This window comes from Phyllostomus hastatus, unplaced genomic scaffold (assembly GCF_019186645.2).
Source record: "Phyllostomus hastatus isolate PE091 unplaced genomic scaffold, TTU_PhHast_1.1 phas_scaffold_501, whole genome shotgun sequence".
NCBI classification, from domain to species: domain Eukaryota; kingdom Metazoa; phylum Chordata; class Mammalia; order Chiroptera; family Phyllostomidae; genus Phyllostomus; species Phyllostomus hastatus.
In genome coordinates this window covers 31,276,848-31,289,992 of record NW_025334033.1, presented here as the reverse complement: position 1 = coordinate 31,289,992, position 13,145 = coordinate 31,276,848, and the positions used below count along the sequence as shown (strand labels likewise).

The window sequence follows — 13,145 nt, the reverse complement described above, 5'->3', positions numbered from 1 at the left end:
TTTTTTCCTAAGGCAAAACCCAAGTCATGTCTATGTTTTTAAAAAACTCAAACCTTTTCTATAAATTACTCTTACATCTTCCGAAGCCTAAAACAAATGTAATTTTCTATACAGAAATATTCTACTTTAAAAAGGAAAGTAGTCAACCTAGCTTTCTAAAATACTGAGACTATAAACCCAGTCCAACTAGGTTGTTGGTCAGTCTTCCCTAGAAGTATCTGTTTATTGTCCCACATCAGATTAGATCTACTTGTAACAGAACTCAGGAATCCAAATACTATGTATCATCCAGACAACAGATACTTGTAATGTTTTATGTAAAAAACTTTCTGACAAACAATAATCTTAAATAGAAGTCACCTTCCAAGACTTAAAAATGAAAAAGATAAAACAAATAACTTGTTTAATCACAAATTGAATGACATCCATGTGATCAATTAAAATATGTCTCAGTGTTTCAGATTCTTCAGTCTGTAGTATCCAAATACCTTCCAAACAGTATTATGACACTTTTACAACCAGGAAAAACAAGAGATCATCTTCACAGATAATTTCCAATTTTTATGACCATTTTTAGTTTAAAAAAATAGAAAAGACACTTGTGAACTGTTTCATTTTATCCTCATTAGTTACTGTCACTGTGCTCAATGAGAACAGGATTAAACTGTATTGTTCTATAAGAACCACTACAAACATAAAACTGTACAATAAAAACCTAATTTCCTTACCTCCTTAATTTTCTCAATCCTTCCCCCCATTATAATCCTTCCAATGAAGGGACAGATAGTTAAAAGATTTCTTAAAAAAAACACACAACACAACAAACTCAACCATAAAAATTATGATCCACATTGTTCCTCCAGAGAAGAAACCACTTAAATTATTCTCAGGCAAGATAAATAAAACTTCTAATTACCGTATATTGTCTTTGGAAAGTTAAATAAGAATAGTACAAAAGAAAATCAGTAAGAGCCCTCTTAGCTAACCTCTTGGATTAACTGATGTTTACCAAGAACCAGAGGTGTTTATTCTCAAACCTGTTTATGCCAGTTGCACTTGTAATTACAAAACTTAAATATTACAACACTGACAAAATGTAATTGCGGAAAGTTGCTGTTTTTATAAAAGCTGTTTTTATAAAAACTAAATTGAATGTTCTGCAAAGACCCAATAAAAGCATACTGCTTTAAATAATATATATTGGAACTAGGTGAGTGACAACTACAAAAGATGTTTCTCCCGGTTGTTAACAGATTCTGGAGTCAAACTGCTTAACAAGTGTTTATATGCTCTCTCTGTATTAAGGAATCTAAAATTGGGAAATCAGCAGTCTCAAAGGAAAGGCCTTGACCTACATCAAAAGACTGGCAAGTAAACATACACTGACATGTTTTACATTAAAGTGAGATGCTTAAGTTACTATGTATCAATTTTATCATTCATCAGTCTTATTTAACTGTTGGTTCCAGTAAGAGGGAATAATTGTATCCTTCATTAATCAACTACAACATGATTTAGAGTATTAGAAACAACACTCAATGTCAACAATTATTCCTCATACCAATCTGATAAATCTCTAATCCGTGGATATGTGATGTGAATTTATTCAGATGTAGCTGAATAAATTCTTTAAAAATCTGAAAAGGAGCCCTGGCTGGCGTAGCTCAGTGGATCGAGTGCGGGCTGCAAACCAAAGCACCCCAGGTTCGATTCCCAACCAGGGCACATGCTTGGGTTGCAGGCCACGGCCCCCAGCAACCGCACATTGATGATTTTCTCTCTCTCTCCCCCTTCCTCCCTCCCTTCCCTCTCTAAAAACGAATGAACAAAATCTTAAAAAAAAAATCTGAAAAGCAGCCCTGGCAGGATAGCTCAGGTGGTTAGATAATGCCAAGGCTGTGGTTCGATCCCTGTAAAGGAATCTACGAATGCATAAATGAGTAGAACAAGTCACTGTTTCTGTCTGTCTCTCTAATAAAAATCAATAAATAAAATAAGAAACAAAAAATAAAAACATGAAAAGGAAAACATCTCTTGAGAAGATATAATTTGATTTAAATTTGATATAAAGCAAAATTTGAGATGACTCACCAAACTTTTATGCAACTACTCTAAATGAATACAAAGATGTCTATTCTCTACATATTAGCCTCTGATGTAATTATTAAATATTCAAAGTAATTATAAATATTAAAAATATTTAAAGAATTATGCAAAAAATGTTTTTTCTCTTTGAAAATGTACCAGAGTCAAAGAACATAGAAATAATGAAATTTGTAACAGATATGAAAAAGAGTATTAACAGATTTGGTTATTCAATTCTGAATCAAATAAAGCACTGCATCCTAAGAATTATTCTTTTAGTCACAAAAAAATTGTTTTTACCATTATATTGTAACACAAGCCAACTTAATAAATATAAACAATATTCTAAATAACTGTATTATTCTAAATAATACTAAAGGATTGAGGGTAAGTATCTTGCCTCAAAATTGACTAACAAAATATTTTAATCCAAAATTATTTGGCCATTTGATTTTCATAATTCTATAAATTTCATAACTCATCAACACCAAAAGTGGCACACCATGCAAATGATATTTCAAAATACACTTTTAACACACGGTACCCAATATACTGTAAAGATTAAAAAATTTTTGTGCCCCATTAGTTATATGAATCAATAACATATGTGACTAAGATCCAGCTGGGTTAAGTCAGTATTTGAGTCTCCTCATTAAAACAAAAGCAAAACTAAACATACACACACACAGTAATGACTGACTACAGGAACAGCAGAAACATTTTTTAAATTTATCTCTAAACTAAGTAGTGTCAATGATTCTACATTAAACATGTGATATCTTTATAATTACGGAAAATTTTTAAAAAATAGAGTATATTAAATATCCAAGTCATCAATTAACCACAGAGGTCAGAGTAGGTGTGGAACAACAAAGGGAAGGATACACCTTTTTCCTCTACTCTATTTTCCATCCCTGTCAAGGTAGTGTTTTTGATATGTAGTACATCTCAGTTGTATATGGATTAAAAAATGGTTAAAATTCACTGAATTAAAGTAAAAGGCTATTGTGTTTAAATGAATGGGAGAGCTAATAAATACTTACTAAACAGCTATCATGTAACTGGTTCATACCTAGCTATTACAGATGAATACAGCAGAGCCCTTACCATTTTGAGAAACTTACAACAAAATGTTTAGGAGCATGTAGAAAAGTGAAATTGATTCTGAAATGGAGTGGGGGTTTGACAGATTAAGTGGTGAATCTTAGAAAGGGCAATGGAAAAGGTTTTAAAAAGCATTTGAAATGGATCTCATACAGCAAGTAGATTTTAATACTGACAGACAAAAATACACAATAAATCAAGCATTTTACTTTACAACCACCTTGACTTCATCTCCCAATTCCTCTAGTTAACTTTGGACAATGAAAAGAATTCTCTCATTAATATGTGGTTCCAAAATGAACAAAGACCTTAAAGGTATTTTAAAATTAAAGAAATAATAATAAATATAATGGATAAGAATTATCTAATAAAATGGAGGATAACAAAACAATTATTTTGATTTTCTAGAAATATGAACTATGCATAAAAACATTCAGCTTGCATCAGAACATCTCAAAATCTGTTTAAATCTAGGGCTTAAAGTTAAAATAGAGGGGAAACGAAAAACTAAATTTACCTGTCACATTCTAAACTCAAGTGATAATCACAATGAACGAGTTAGCTGTTATGAGCTTGTAAAGATTTTACAATAAATGTAAGTATTGGGCTGGCCAAAAATTCCATCTGCTTTTTCCCATAAAACAAGACACTTTTCATATTCACCAATAAGTTTATTGATTTGGATATTGTATCTCAGATATCTCCTACATGGTAGAACACTGATTGTTCTCAAGTAATGTTTCCATTTGATTGCTGTCAACTTCGACTGGTCTACCTGACAGCAGAGCATTATCCAGTGAGAAATGTCCAGCGCAAAACTTCACAAACTACTTTTGACATGTTCGCTCAATCAGTCATAATACCTTCTCCATACAATGCACAAATCTTTTCAGTTGCTTTTCAGTTGCAAATCTTTTCAGTGTGTTTCAGTTGCATTTTTACCTTTCTTAAAATAATAGAGCACAATATGCAGAAAATGTTGTGTATTTTCTTCCATCTTTGATATTAAAATGGCTACACAAAAATCACCCATTTTGATAAGTTTTTAAAAAAATGGACATTGATATGACAGCTGTCACAATACAATCTAATAAAATTATTTCGAATGAAGTTGAAGACAACTAAGCACTACTAAAGCTATCTTAAGGGGAAAAAAATGAATTTTTTTGCCAACCCAATGTTTTAGAAACAAAGAGAATGCTGTAATTCATTTAATTTTTTAGAAAATATTGTTTTGCTACATTCAAAACAAATAATCTACTGGCAAAGAGTAATCCTTTAGAAAACTGAATTCTATAATGAAGTAAGTCACTTCAATTAACAAAGTATAGAAATAGTCTTTTAATAACATTAAAGAATCTTATAGATTTTTTATTTTTATTTAATAAAACAAAAAGAACCTTAAAATATATTTGCAGATTACTCAATCTTTTTGCAATAAATCTTTTTCAGATTCACCGAGCATTCCATTTCCCTACCCCTAATATTTACTGAATAAACAAACTTCCACAAATTACTCTCTGGTAAGAAAATACCTTATAATTAATTCAAAGAAATAATTTAAAATGATTATAAGAATAAGAACTATCTAATAAAATGGGGGAATAACAAAAAGATTGATTTTTTTTAGAAACATGAACCATGCACTGTAAGAACATTCAGCTTACATCAAGACATCTCAAAATCTGTTTAAATCTAGTGTGCCTAATGTCAAAATAAAAGGGTAAAAAATGAAAAATTAAGTTTATTTGTCACATTCTGGACTCAAGTGATAATCATAATTCCTTATTTACCCATTACCCATTAATACGTTCATAAAGATATACCCTGAAGTATTAAATCAATGATATAAGATATAAATTATATTAACAAGCTACAAAGGCATGAAAAGACAATGTACACAATTGAAAATAAACAATTCAAGTAAAACGCCTCAGCAAAATAAAATTTAAAATTTTAAGTTTAATTTAAATATTATCCAACATGATCATAACATGTGTCCAGTGTGCATTTCCACTCTCTATAACAAAATTTAGATGCATACGTAAACAACTCTTATTCATACTGGTGCTAGTAATTTATGTTAGTGAAAATGAAAACAGCAAGATACATTAATTAACTAAGATTAGAAGAAAATTTGAGAGCTGGGAATCATATCAAATAAAGCTACCTTTTTTTTCCTTTAAGTCTCAGGTAATGTTCACTCCAGCATGCTTTTGGCAGCAAAACATTGGAAATTTCTGTCTTTTAATAAAGGACTTCTTTAAATCATGGAATAGTGTACAGTCTTTAATAAGAAATGAGCTAGAATATGTATATACACATACTCACATATGTACACCTACACGCCATTACAAATGTGTGTGCATATATGGCCCTGCATTTTGTGCATGCACACGCACACACGAGTAAAATAGACAAGGAGAGATGCCTTAATGTATTATGGGAAAAAAGACATGGCACAGAATACTATGTATAATATGATTCCTTCATTAAAAACAGGAAACATCATTTGCTTATACATATATGCATACACACTAAACTGCTAAAAAGGAAGGGATTTTGGCACTTGCATTTTTTATAATAATCTTGTGTAAGCTTCATAAGCATACAGTAGGTTCTCAACAACCTACAGTTAAGTTTTCTTATTATGGCTATTTTAAAAATATAATAATGTGATATAAAATTTGTGTTGTTTGAAAATGACCCCTATAATCTTGATTTAATCAGGTAAATTCTGCAAAATATAATTAAAAACAAACATTTCCCAGTTCAAAGAATTTCAGTAAATGTTTTCAAAATTTAACACTCAACAATCCCCCAAACTGAAATGTTTAATTATTTGTAACAGGGGTCGGCAAATGTTTTCTGAAAGACAACAGATATTTAGGTTTTGCAAACATACATGGTCTCTGTTGAATTTTTTTTTTTAAACAACTCTTTAGGACTTTTTTTTAAACATTCTTAGCTGAGAACCACAAAAAAACAGGCTGCTGGCTATATTTGCCTTGCTTGCCATAATTTGCCAACCACTGATTTATTACAACAAGCAAGCATCTGGTAATCTGATATTTAAATAAAATACACCAAAGGCATGAGAGATCACAATAGAGTCAGTTTTATTCTTCATTAAATAAAGTAAGGTTGCACTATAGCAATTAAAATTACAAGTTAAGTTCTATTTATATGCTAGACATTAATCAAATAATGGGGAAACACAGTAAATGGTATTTCAAGCATTCGCATTATATAACCATGATAACGTGTACACGTGCAAAGCACATATATCACCTTTAAAAAGTCAGGTGAAATTGAAATACTACACATCAAAGCTCAAATCTCCTTTTCTAATAATTAAAACCACTGACTCATTTAAATAATCAAAACTAGTTAGTCATTTGTTTTAGATGTTATCAACCCTGGGAAATTAAGAACTGAGTTTAGAGGCTAGTAATAATTACTGGGTTTTAGTTTTTTAATTTGTAAAGATTATAATAAAATATTAATCAACAATCTAAAATATATTTTACAAGTTTATATTCTTGAAAATGGCTTAATATATACTGTGTCAGCAACCATCACTAAAAGCTTGATTGTACTTTTTTGTCTAAAAGACAGCTTTTATACATTTGATTCTATCTAAAATTGAAAGATTATTATCATCTGGATGCTATTACCAAATGTAAATTTCATTTTATATAATAAAGTGGGTCAAATTGAAACTCTAAAATGAAAAGTCATCTGCCAAAAATAGCCAAATAACCATTAAAGAATAATCTTACCTAGACTGGTGGGTTTTATCAGTTCATCCAGTAAATCATAAAATGGTAATTTTTGAAGTTTTATATCCGGATGGACTGGGTGAAGAGCTGATGTAAGGTGTGGGAGTTCCAGTTCATGTTTAGGTCCCAGAAGAGAAACAGGGAGTAACGGTGACGATGCAGGGTGACCATCATAAGTGAGTTGTGGAATGGTAGATGGAGACAAAGTTGCTGGCATAGGACCTGAATGTACACTGGGGATGGACAAGTCCGCAGGCGTCATGATTTTCTGGGGGAACCTCCGCCTATAGAGTTCTTTAATTTTCATTTGTACAGCAGGACTGCAGCCAGCCTTTAGCAAATGCAGAGCTTTTGTGAGAAGTTCGTGTTTGCGTCCGTGCTTGTTTCTCCCAGCGTAGCCCAATAGTACTTGAAGTTCAGAAACTCTAAGGCTCATAACCATTTGCTTAGAGACAAAACAGAAATGTAAAACATTAGTATTCCACGAATATAATTTACAATATTAAACAATACTTGATTATAACACTTTTTTTTCACTGTCTGCTTAGAGGACAATTCATTTACCATCAATTCTAGTTATTTCTAATTTAGTTTAATCATTTAACATAAGTAATCAATGAAAATTAACATTCATAAATTCACTGACTTCTACCCAGAGTTATGAAAGATATAAGATTAACCACACCTCATCTCATCCCACTGTTCTGATGAAATTGTCAAATATTTTATCAAGTACTTACTGAGTCTCCAGGAGAATGCTGAGTGCTACATGGATGGCAAAAGATAGTAATGAGGCCTCAAGAACGTTTGTTTTCTTGGGGGGATATTGTAAGTATATATGAAACACATATACAGCCCACCGCAAACATTAGATGTACGCAAGATATAAATAGCATCAATTATTATATTATATAACAATTCCATAATTTGTAGGACTTAAATTAGAACTTTTTTGATCTATTATATGCCAGATACATTTGATATTTTCATATGGGTTGTCACTAAATCGTTCCAACTCCACAAGGTGTTATCCTTCTTGCTTTACATACGAAGAAACTAGCTAAGAAAGGTTAAATAACTTACCTAAGGCCACAGAGCCACTAAGTAGCAGTCAGGATCCAAACCCAGTTAATGCATGATTCTAAAGTCCATGCTCTTTCCACTAAACCATTAGGAAAATGATGGAGCTGGAAACATTATTGAGGCACTCTCCAGAAAGGCCAGGCTAAAAAGTCCAGAAATTCAATCCACATGCTGCAATGTGTAAGACTATGGTAAAGAAATCTATTTTACTTTGTTTAACCCTGTGTTCCCAAACTGATTTAGTCATTGTTTTTCTACCCCCCCCCCCAACTACTAAGAAAGAGACTTGTCAACAGGAAACGTCTATCTATACCAATCCTCCCATTTTAGAGTAAAATGAAATTCATAAAGAAGAAATGGCTTACCCAAGATCACACATCTATTAACAGCAAAATCCTAACTTTACCACCATTGACAGGGGGGTGTTAGGATGCAAGACACACGTAAGCTTACCATTTGCTATCTGTTTTACGCACTCACCTCATACTAAATACCAGTACATAAAAGCTAAACTGCCTTCTTTAATTCTCTACCACTCCCTGAGATGACAGCCTCTCCCAGCCAATCCTCTATAGTGTTTTAAAACAATTAAAGAAAAAAGTGAAATACGAAAAGAGTGTATGAAGAGTTTTATATGCAATATAGCTGGTTAATCAAAAAAAATATGAGCCCTTCCCCTACTTCTCTGGCCTGGAAAATGCTTTGTTTCCTCAAAGTCCAGCTTTTGCTCATTAGGCCTGGCAGAAGTAATGACTCTCTCCTCACTACTTTTCCTGGCCATCTTTCCTGTCTTTATTTTAGCACTTATCTTGCTGTATTATAATTTTATGTTTATACAAGGGATTCCATGACCAGACTGAGGTCCACTGGGGCACAAGATCATGCTATCCTCAGCATCTAACACTAGGGTCTGACAACAGTAGAAACTCTTCAAATGCCAGAGAGAGAGGCAGAGGGAGATGAGGGGAGGAGAGAGGGGAGAGGGAGGAGAAGTCAAACAAGAAGGGAGTAGAATCTATAGTGATTTGTTTTACATACAACTATAACATAAATGCAAATTAATTCCTAAATCCTTATGTTCTATAAAAGGCATGCAAAGATATAATGTAGGTATAAAGCTGGGGTAGACTTAACATCAAAGTCTACCCCAAATCCTATATAAATGTTTCTTTTTAAGTGCCATCAGAGATTAAATTATTATTAGCTATAATGTCAGCAAGATATCCATTTCTCAATACTATCTAATGTCCTCAAAGTACAAAATAGTGTGAAGATTTTTATTCCTTATTTTATAAGAAACAGAGACCTCAACAAACAAGCAATATATTAATAAGTAAACATCCACCCTGGATGGTGTGGCTCAGTGGATTGAGCACCAGCCTGTGAACTGAAAGGTCGCTGGTTCAATTCCCTGTCAGGGCACATGCCTGGGTTGTTGGCCATGTCCCCAGTTGGGGGGCGAACACGAGGCAAGCAACAGATGTTTCTCTCACACACTGATGTTTCTCTCTTTCTTCCTCTCTTCTCCTCCCTCTGAAAATAAATAAAATCTTAAAAAAAAAGTAATCCTCTGCTTTTAAAGAAAGAACATAAATTATACCTCAAAGATTATAGTTTAAAAATAAATTTAAGCTGGCATTGGGCAAATGGACTTTATTTCATAGAGAAAACTGTAAGTTTTAGAAAGAGAAAAATGCCTTCCCATTTCAACTCCAATCTCCTAAGTCAAACACAAACAAAAACAAAATTCAGTGATTACCATCAACTCTTCACTGACGACCGCTTGTATCCTTATTCTATTGGTATAAAAGGATTTAAATGCAACACAGATATAATTACCATTCTATTTTTATGGAACAATTAACAATGCACATAAAATAAAAATCTCTTATTTGACAGTCAAAAAAAGTTAATGATGTAAGTATAGTTTTTATTTTTACAGGATGCATAATTAATCATCACAATTTTGAGGTAGATGTCATCCTCATTTTTACAGATGGAAAGTTGAGGCCTAGGAAGATTAAGAAATTTGTTGTTGCTTTGGCTGGTGTGGCTCAGTGGATTTAGTGTAAGCCTGCCCACCAAAAGGTGGCCAGTTTCATTCCCAGTAAGGGCACATGCCTGGGATGCTGTCCAGGGCCCCAGCTGGGGGTGTGCAAAAGGCAACCAATAGATGTATCTCTTGCATATCCATGTTTCTCTTGCAATCCATGTTTTTCTCCCTCTCTTTCTCCCTCCCTTCCCCTCTCTCCAAAATTAAATAAAATCTTAAAAATTTTGTTGAATGTTGCACAACTACTTCTACTCAGAATACTATTTTTATACTATGATACTGTTATTTATTTGTTTATTTATTTTGTGTGCACCATTCCCAGAAGTACTGCAACACTGGGTGGATGTGGGGAATAGACAGAGGAAACTCCTTTTCCATCTCCCAGCTCCAAAAATTCATTTAATACAATGTCCTCGGATAGAGGACGTATATGATACTATTTTCTAGAGAAAACAAGCCACATGTCTTTTAATTAGGACCAGAAAAACCTTTTACAAAATTAATCTATTTAAATTCAATCTCCATTTCAAGCTTGAACATTTTGGCTTTAAAAAAATTGGTGGTTAAGAAAAGAATTACCCAGATTCAAATTAGTCATTGCACTTATAATCAGGTATAATGAAAAATGAGGTGCTATCTATTGCTATTATTGAAGCAGTTGTTCCATACTCTGAAGGACTATAATAAGCACGCAGTATTTTTAAAACTAAATAAAAGGGGGTGGGGAACACAAACACCTGAAGCATCATCACTCAACTGACAAGCTTCAGAGGAGCACAGAGCAGTCAAATGTAAAGTGTTGAAAAGACAAGAAAACTGAACACGTCTGAGGTGTGATCAATTGTCAGTGTTTACATTATTACTATTGCTGTAAATGATATTCACAGCTGAGCCAAAAGTATATCATTACTCTTCCCTATTTGTATGACCCTTCTTTCCCTATAGTGAATACCTGCACCATTTTTGCATTTGCTTAGTTTTCTAATTTATCTGCAAGCTCTTGCTAAAGTGTTACTTTCCTATACCTCCAGTACCCTTCCATCAGTTTCAACTTGGACTGCTTACTCTCTAGGCATGTATACAACTATGGTCATAAAATTTCCCTTTAACTTATCCTGGTATTCCCTTGTCTTTGTTCCATAGTGGATCTATCTCCTTGATCTCACTTCTTCACTGGTTTTCTCTTTTCAGTAGGGTATTTCTGCCTGTAATTTCCTGAAAACAGGGTATGGGAAGGACTTTTTTTTTTTATTCTTACACTGTCTAAAAATATCTTCACTTACCCATACTTAATAACTGAAATTGACTTAGTATGGAATTCTAAACAGGAAAACATGTTCTGTCTGAATTTTGAAGGCCTTTCCTCCTTGTCCTCTGGCTCCCAGTGCTGTTGTTAAGAAGCCTAGCACCATTCTGATCCCCAGTTCTTCATGGTCACCTGCATATCCCCCTCAAGAAGCTTATGGAAGGTTCTTATTTATGTGCTCTGAAATTTTACAGTATGTCTTGGGGTTGTGTTCCTCCTTCCCCCAATTGTTTTAAGTGATCACTGCTGTTTTGTTTTGTTTTTAACGTAGAGATGAATGCTTTTCAGTTCTGGGAAATTTTCTTAGAATAATCTTCCTTAGACTTTTTCCACTCTCTTTCTCCTATGTCTATTACAATGTTCCTTGACTTATCTTCTGATAAACCCATCATAAATAAAAAATATTTTAGGTTGAAAATGCATTCAATACACCTAACCTGAAGATCATGGCTTAGTCCAACCTACCTTAAATGTGTGCAGAATACAATATCGAAAAATCACTGACAACACAGTACACTGAAAAGTATTGATTATTTAGCCTGATGATGGCAGACCTGACCGGGAGCTATGGCTCACTGCAGATGTCTGGGATCATGAAAAAGTATCTTAACCACATATTGCTAGCCTGGGAAAAGATCAATGTATATGCCTTTGGCACCCCTTAAAGTCAAAACGTCCTAGGTTGGGAGTCATCGGTTTTTAAGATACTGGCATTCCCAGATTGATTCTCTAATTTTCCTTTGCATTCTATAGCCCTTGTCTTTTAGCTCTATTTTCTTAAAGATATCCTCAACTTTAGAAGTCTAACTCTTCTATCGTATTTTTAATTTCCATAAGCTCTTTTCTGTTTGCTGCGTATTTTTTCTTTTCTCTACATCTTATTCTTCTTTTCCACTAATATAGTATCTATCTTCTTTTCTCTCTGAGGATATAAATTAAGTGTTTGACATTACTGTTGTTGTTCTTCTGCTCCCTGCACTGTCTCTGTAACCTGAGTTCTTTTCTGTTATTTGCTTTGGTCTTTCCCTTTCCTGCTTGACATTTTCTTCATACGAGAGAGAATCCTTGGCTGTACATTTACATCTAATCAGACCCTAAAAAGATCTGTGTGAGTGAGCAGACCAGTGAACTTTATTCTAGAGTAACCAGGAAGGAGAACCTGGCTATTTTGAGGATTCCTTTATTTTCCTTTTGTCTGATCACTTTTGACAGAAAAGAATCCTCCAATCTCCTTCTTTGGCAGTATAAGGTTGACTTACTATGTTCTCACAGTAAGTAAACGGGAAGAGATGAGGGTGAGGTGCTTATAACTCATTAAGACAATTCATTCAATCTCCTTTTCAGATCCATAAAATATTACAAACACATGCACACATATACTGTATACTTATATGCACGTACACTATTCCAACTACAGAGACAAAAATATATTCTGAAAAAGATAAATACAACCCTATATTCGAGCAATATTAACAAGTATTGTAGACAGAGTACTTCTGCAATTAAACAGAAAGTGCCAATTTTAATGTAAGGTCATTAGCTATGACCTTACATTATTAAAGATCATACTGAAATTGTGAATAAGACTTAGGTACTTCCTATAGAACAATGCAATTACTCTCATTCACACATCCCACTGCAGTGGTTTAAAGGATTAGTCATAAAGCAGACTATATTCTGAATCTTTAACTGGTATCAATTTATAACCAATTATAAACCAAAATGAATTCTA

At 33.2% G+C, this 13,145-nt stretch overlaps 1 protein-coding gene and 1 pseudogene across 1 annotated transcript in view; both read right to left on the bottom strand.

The window, feature by feature from the left end:
* PIAS1 (protein inhibitor of activated STAT 1) overlaps window positions 1-13,145 on the bottom strand; it is a 96,569-nt gene that overhangs the window by 67,104 nt on the left and 16,320 nt on the right. Inside the window, exon 2 of the mRNA XM_045822263.1 lies at window positions 6,972-7,416. Coding sequence (XP_045678219.1) covers window positions 6,972-7,416 — 445 coding nt within the window. The remainder of the gene's footprint in view (window positions 1-6,971; window positions 7,417-13,145) is intronic.
* On the bottom strand, window positions 10,410-10,564 carry LOC123809087 (annotated as a pseudogene).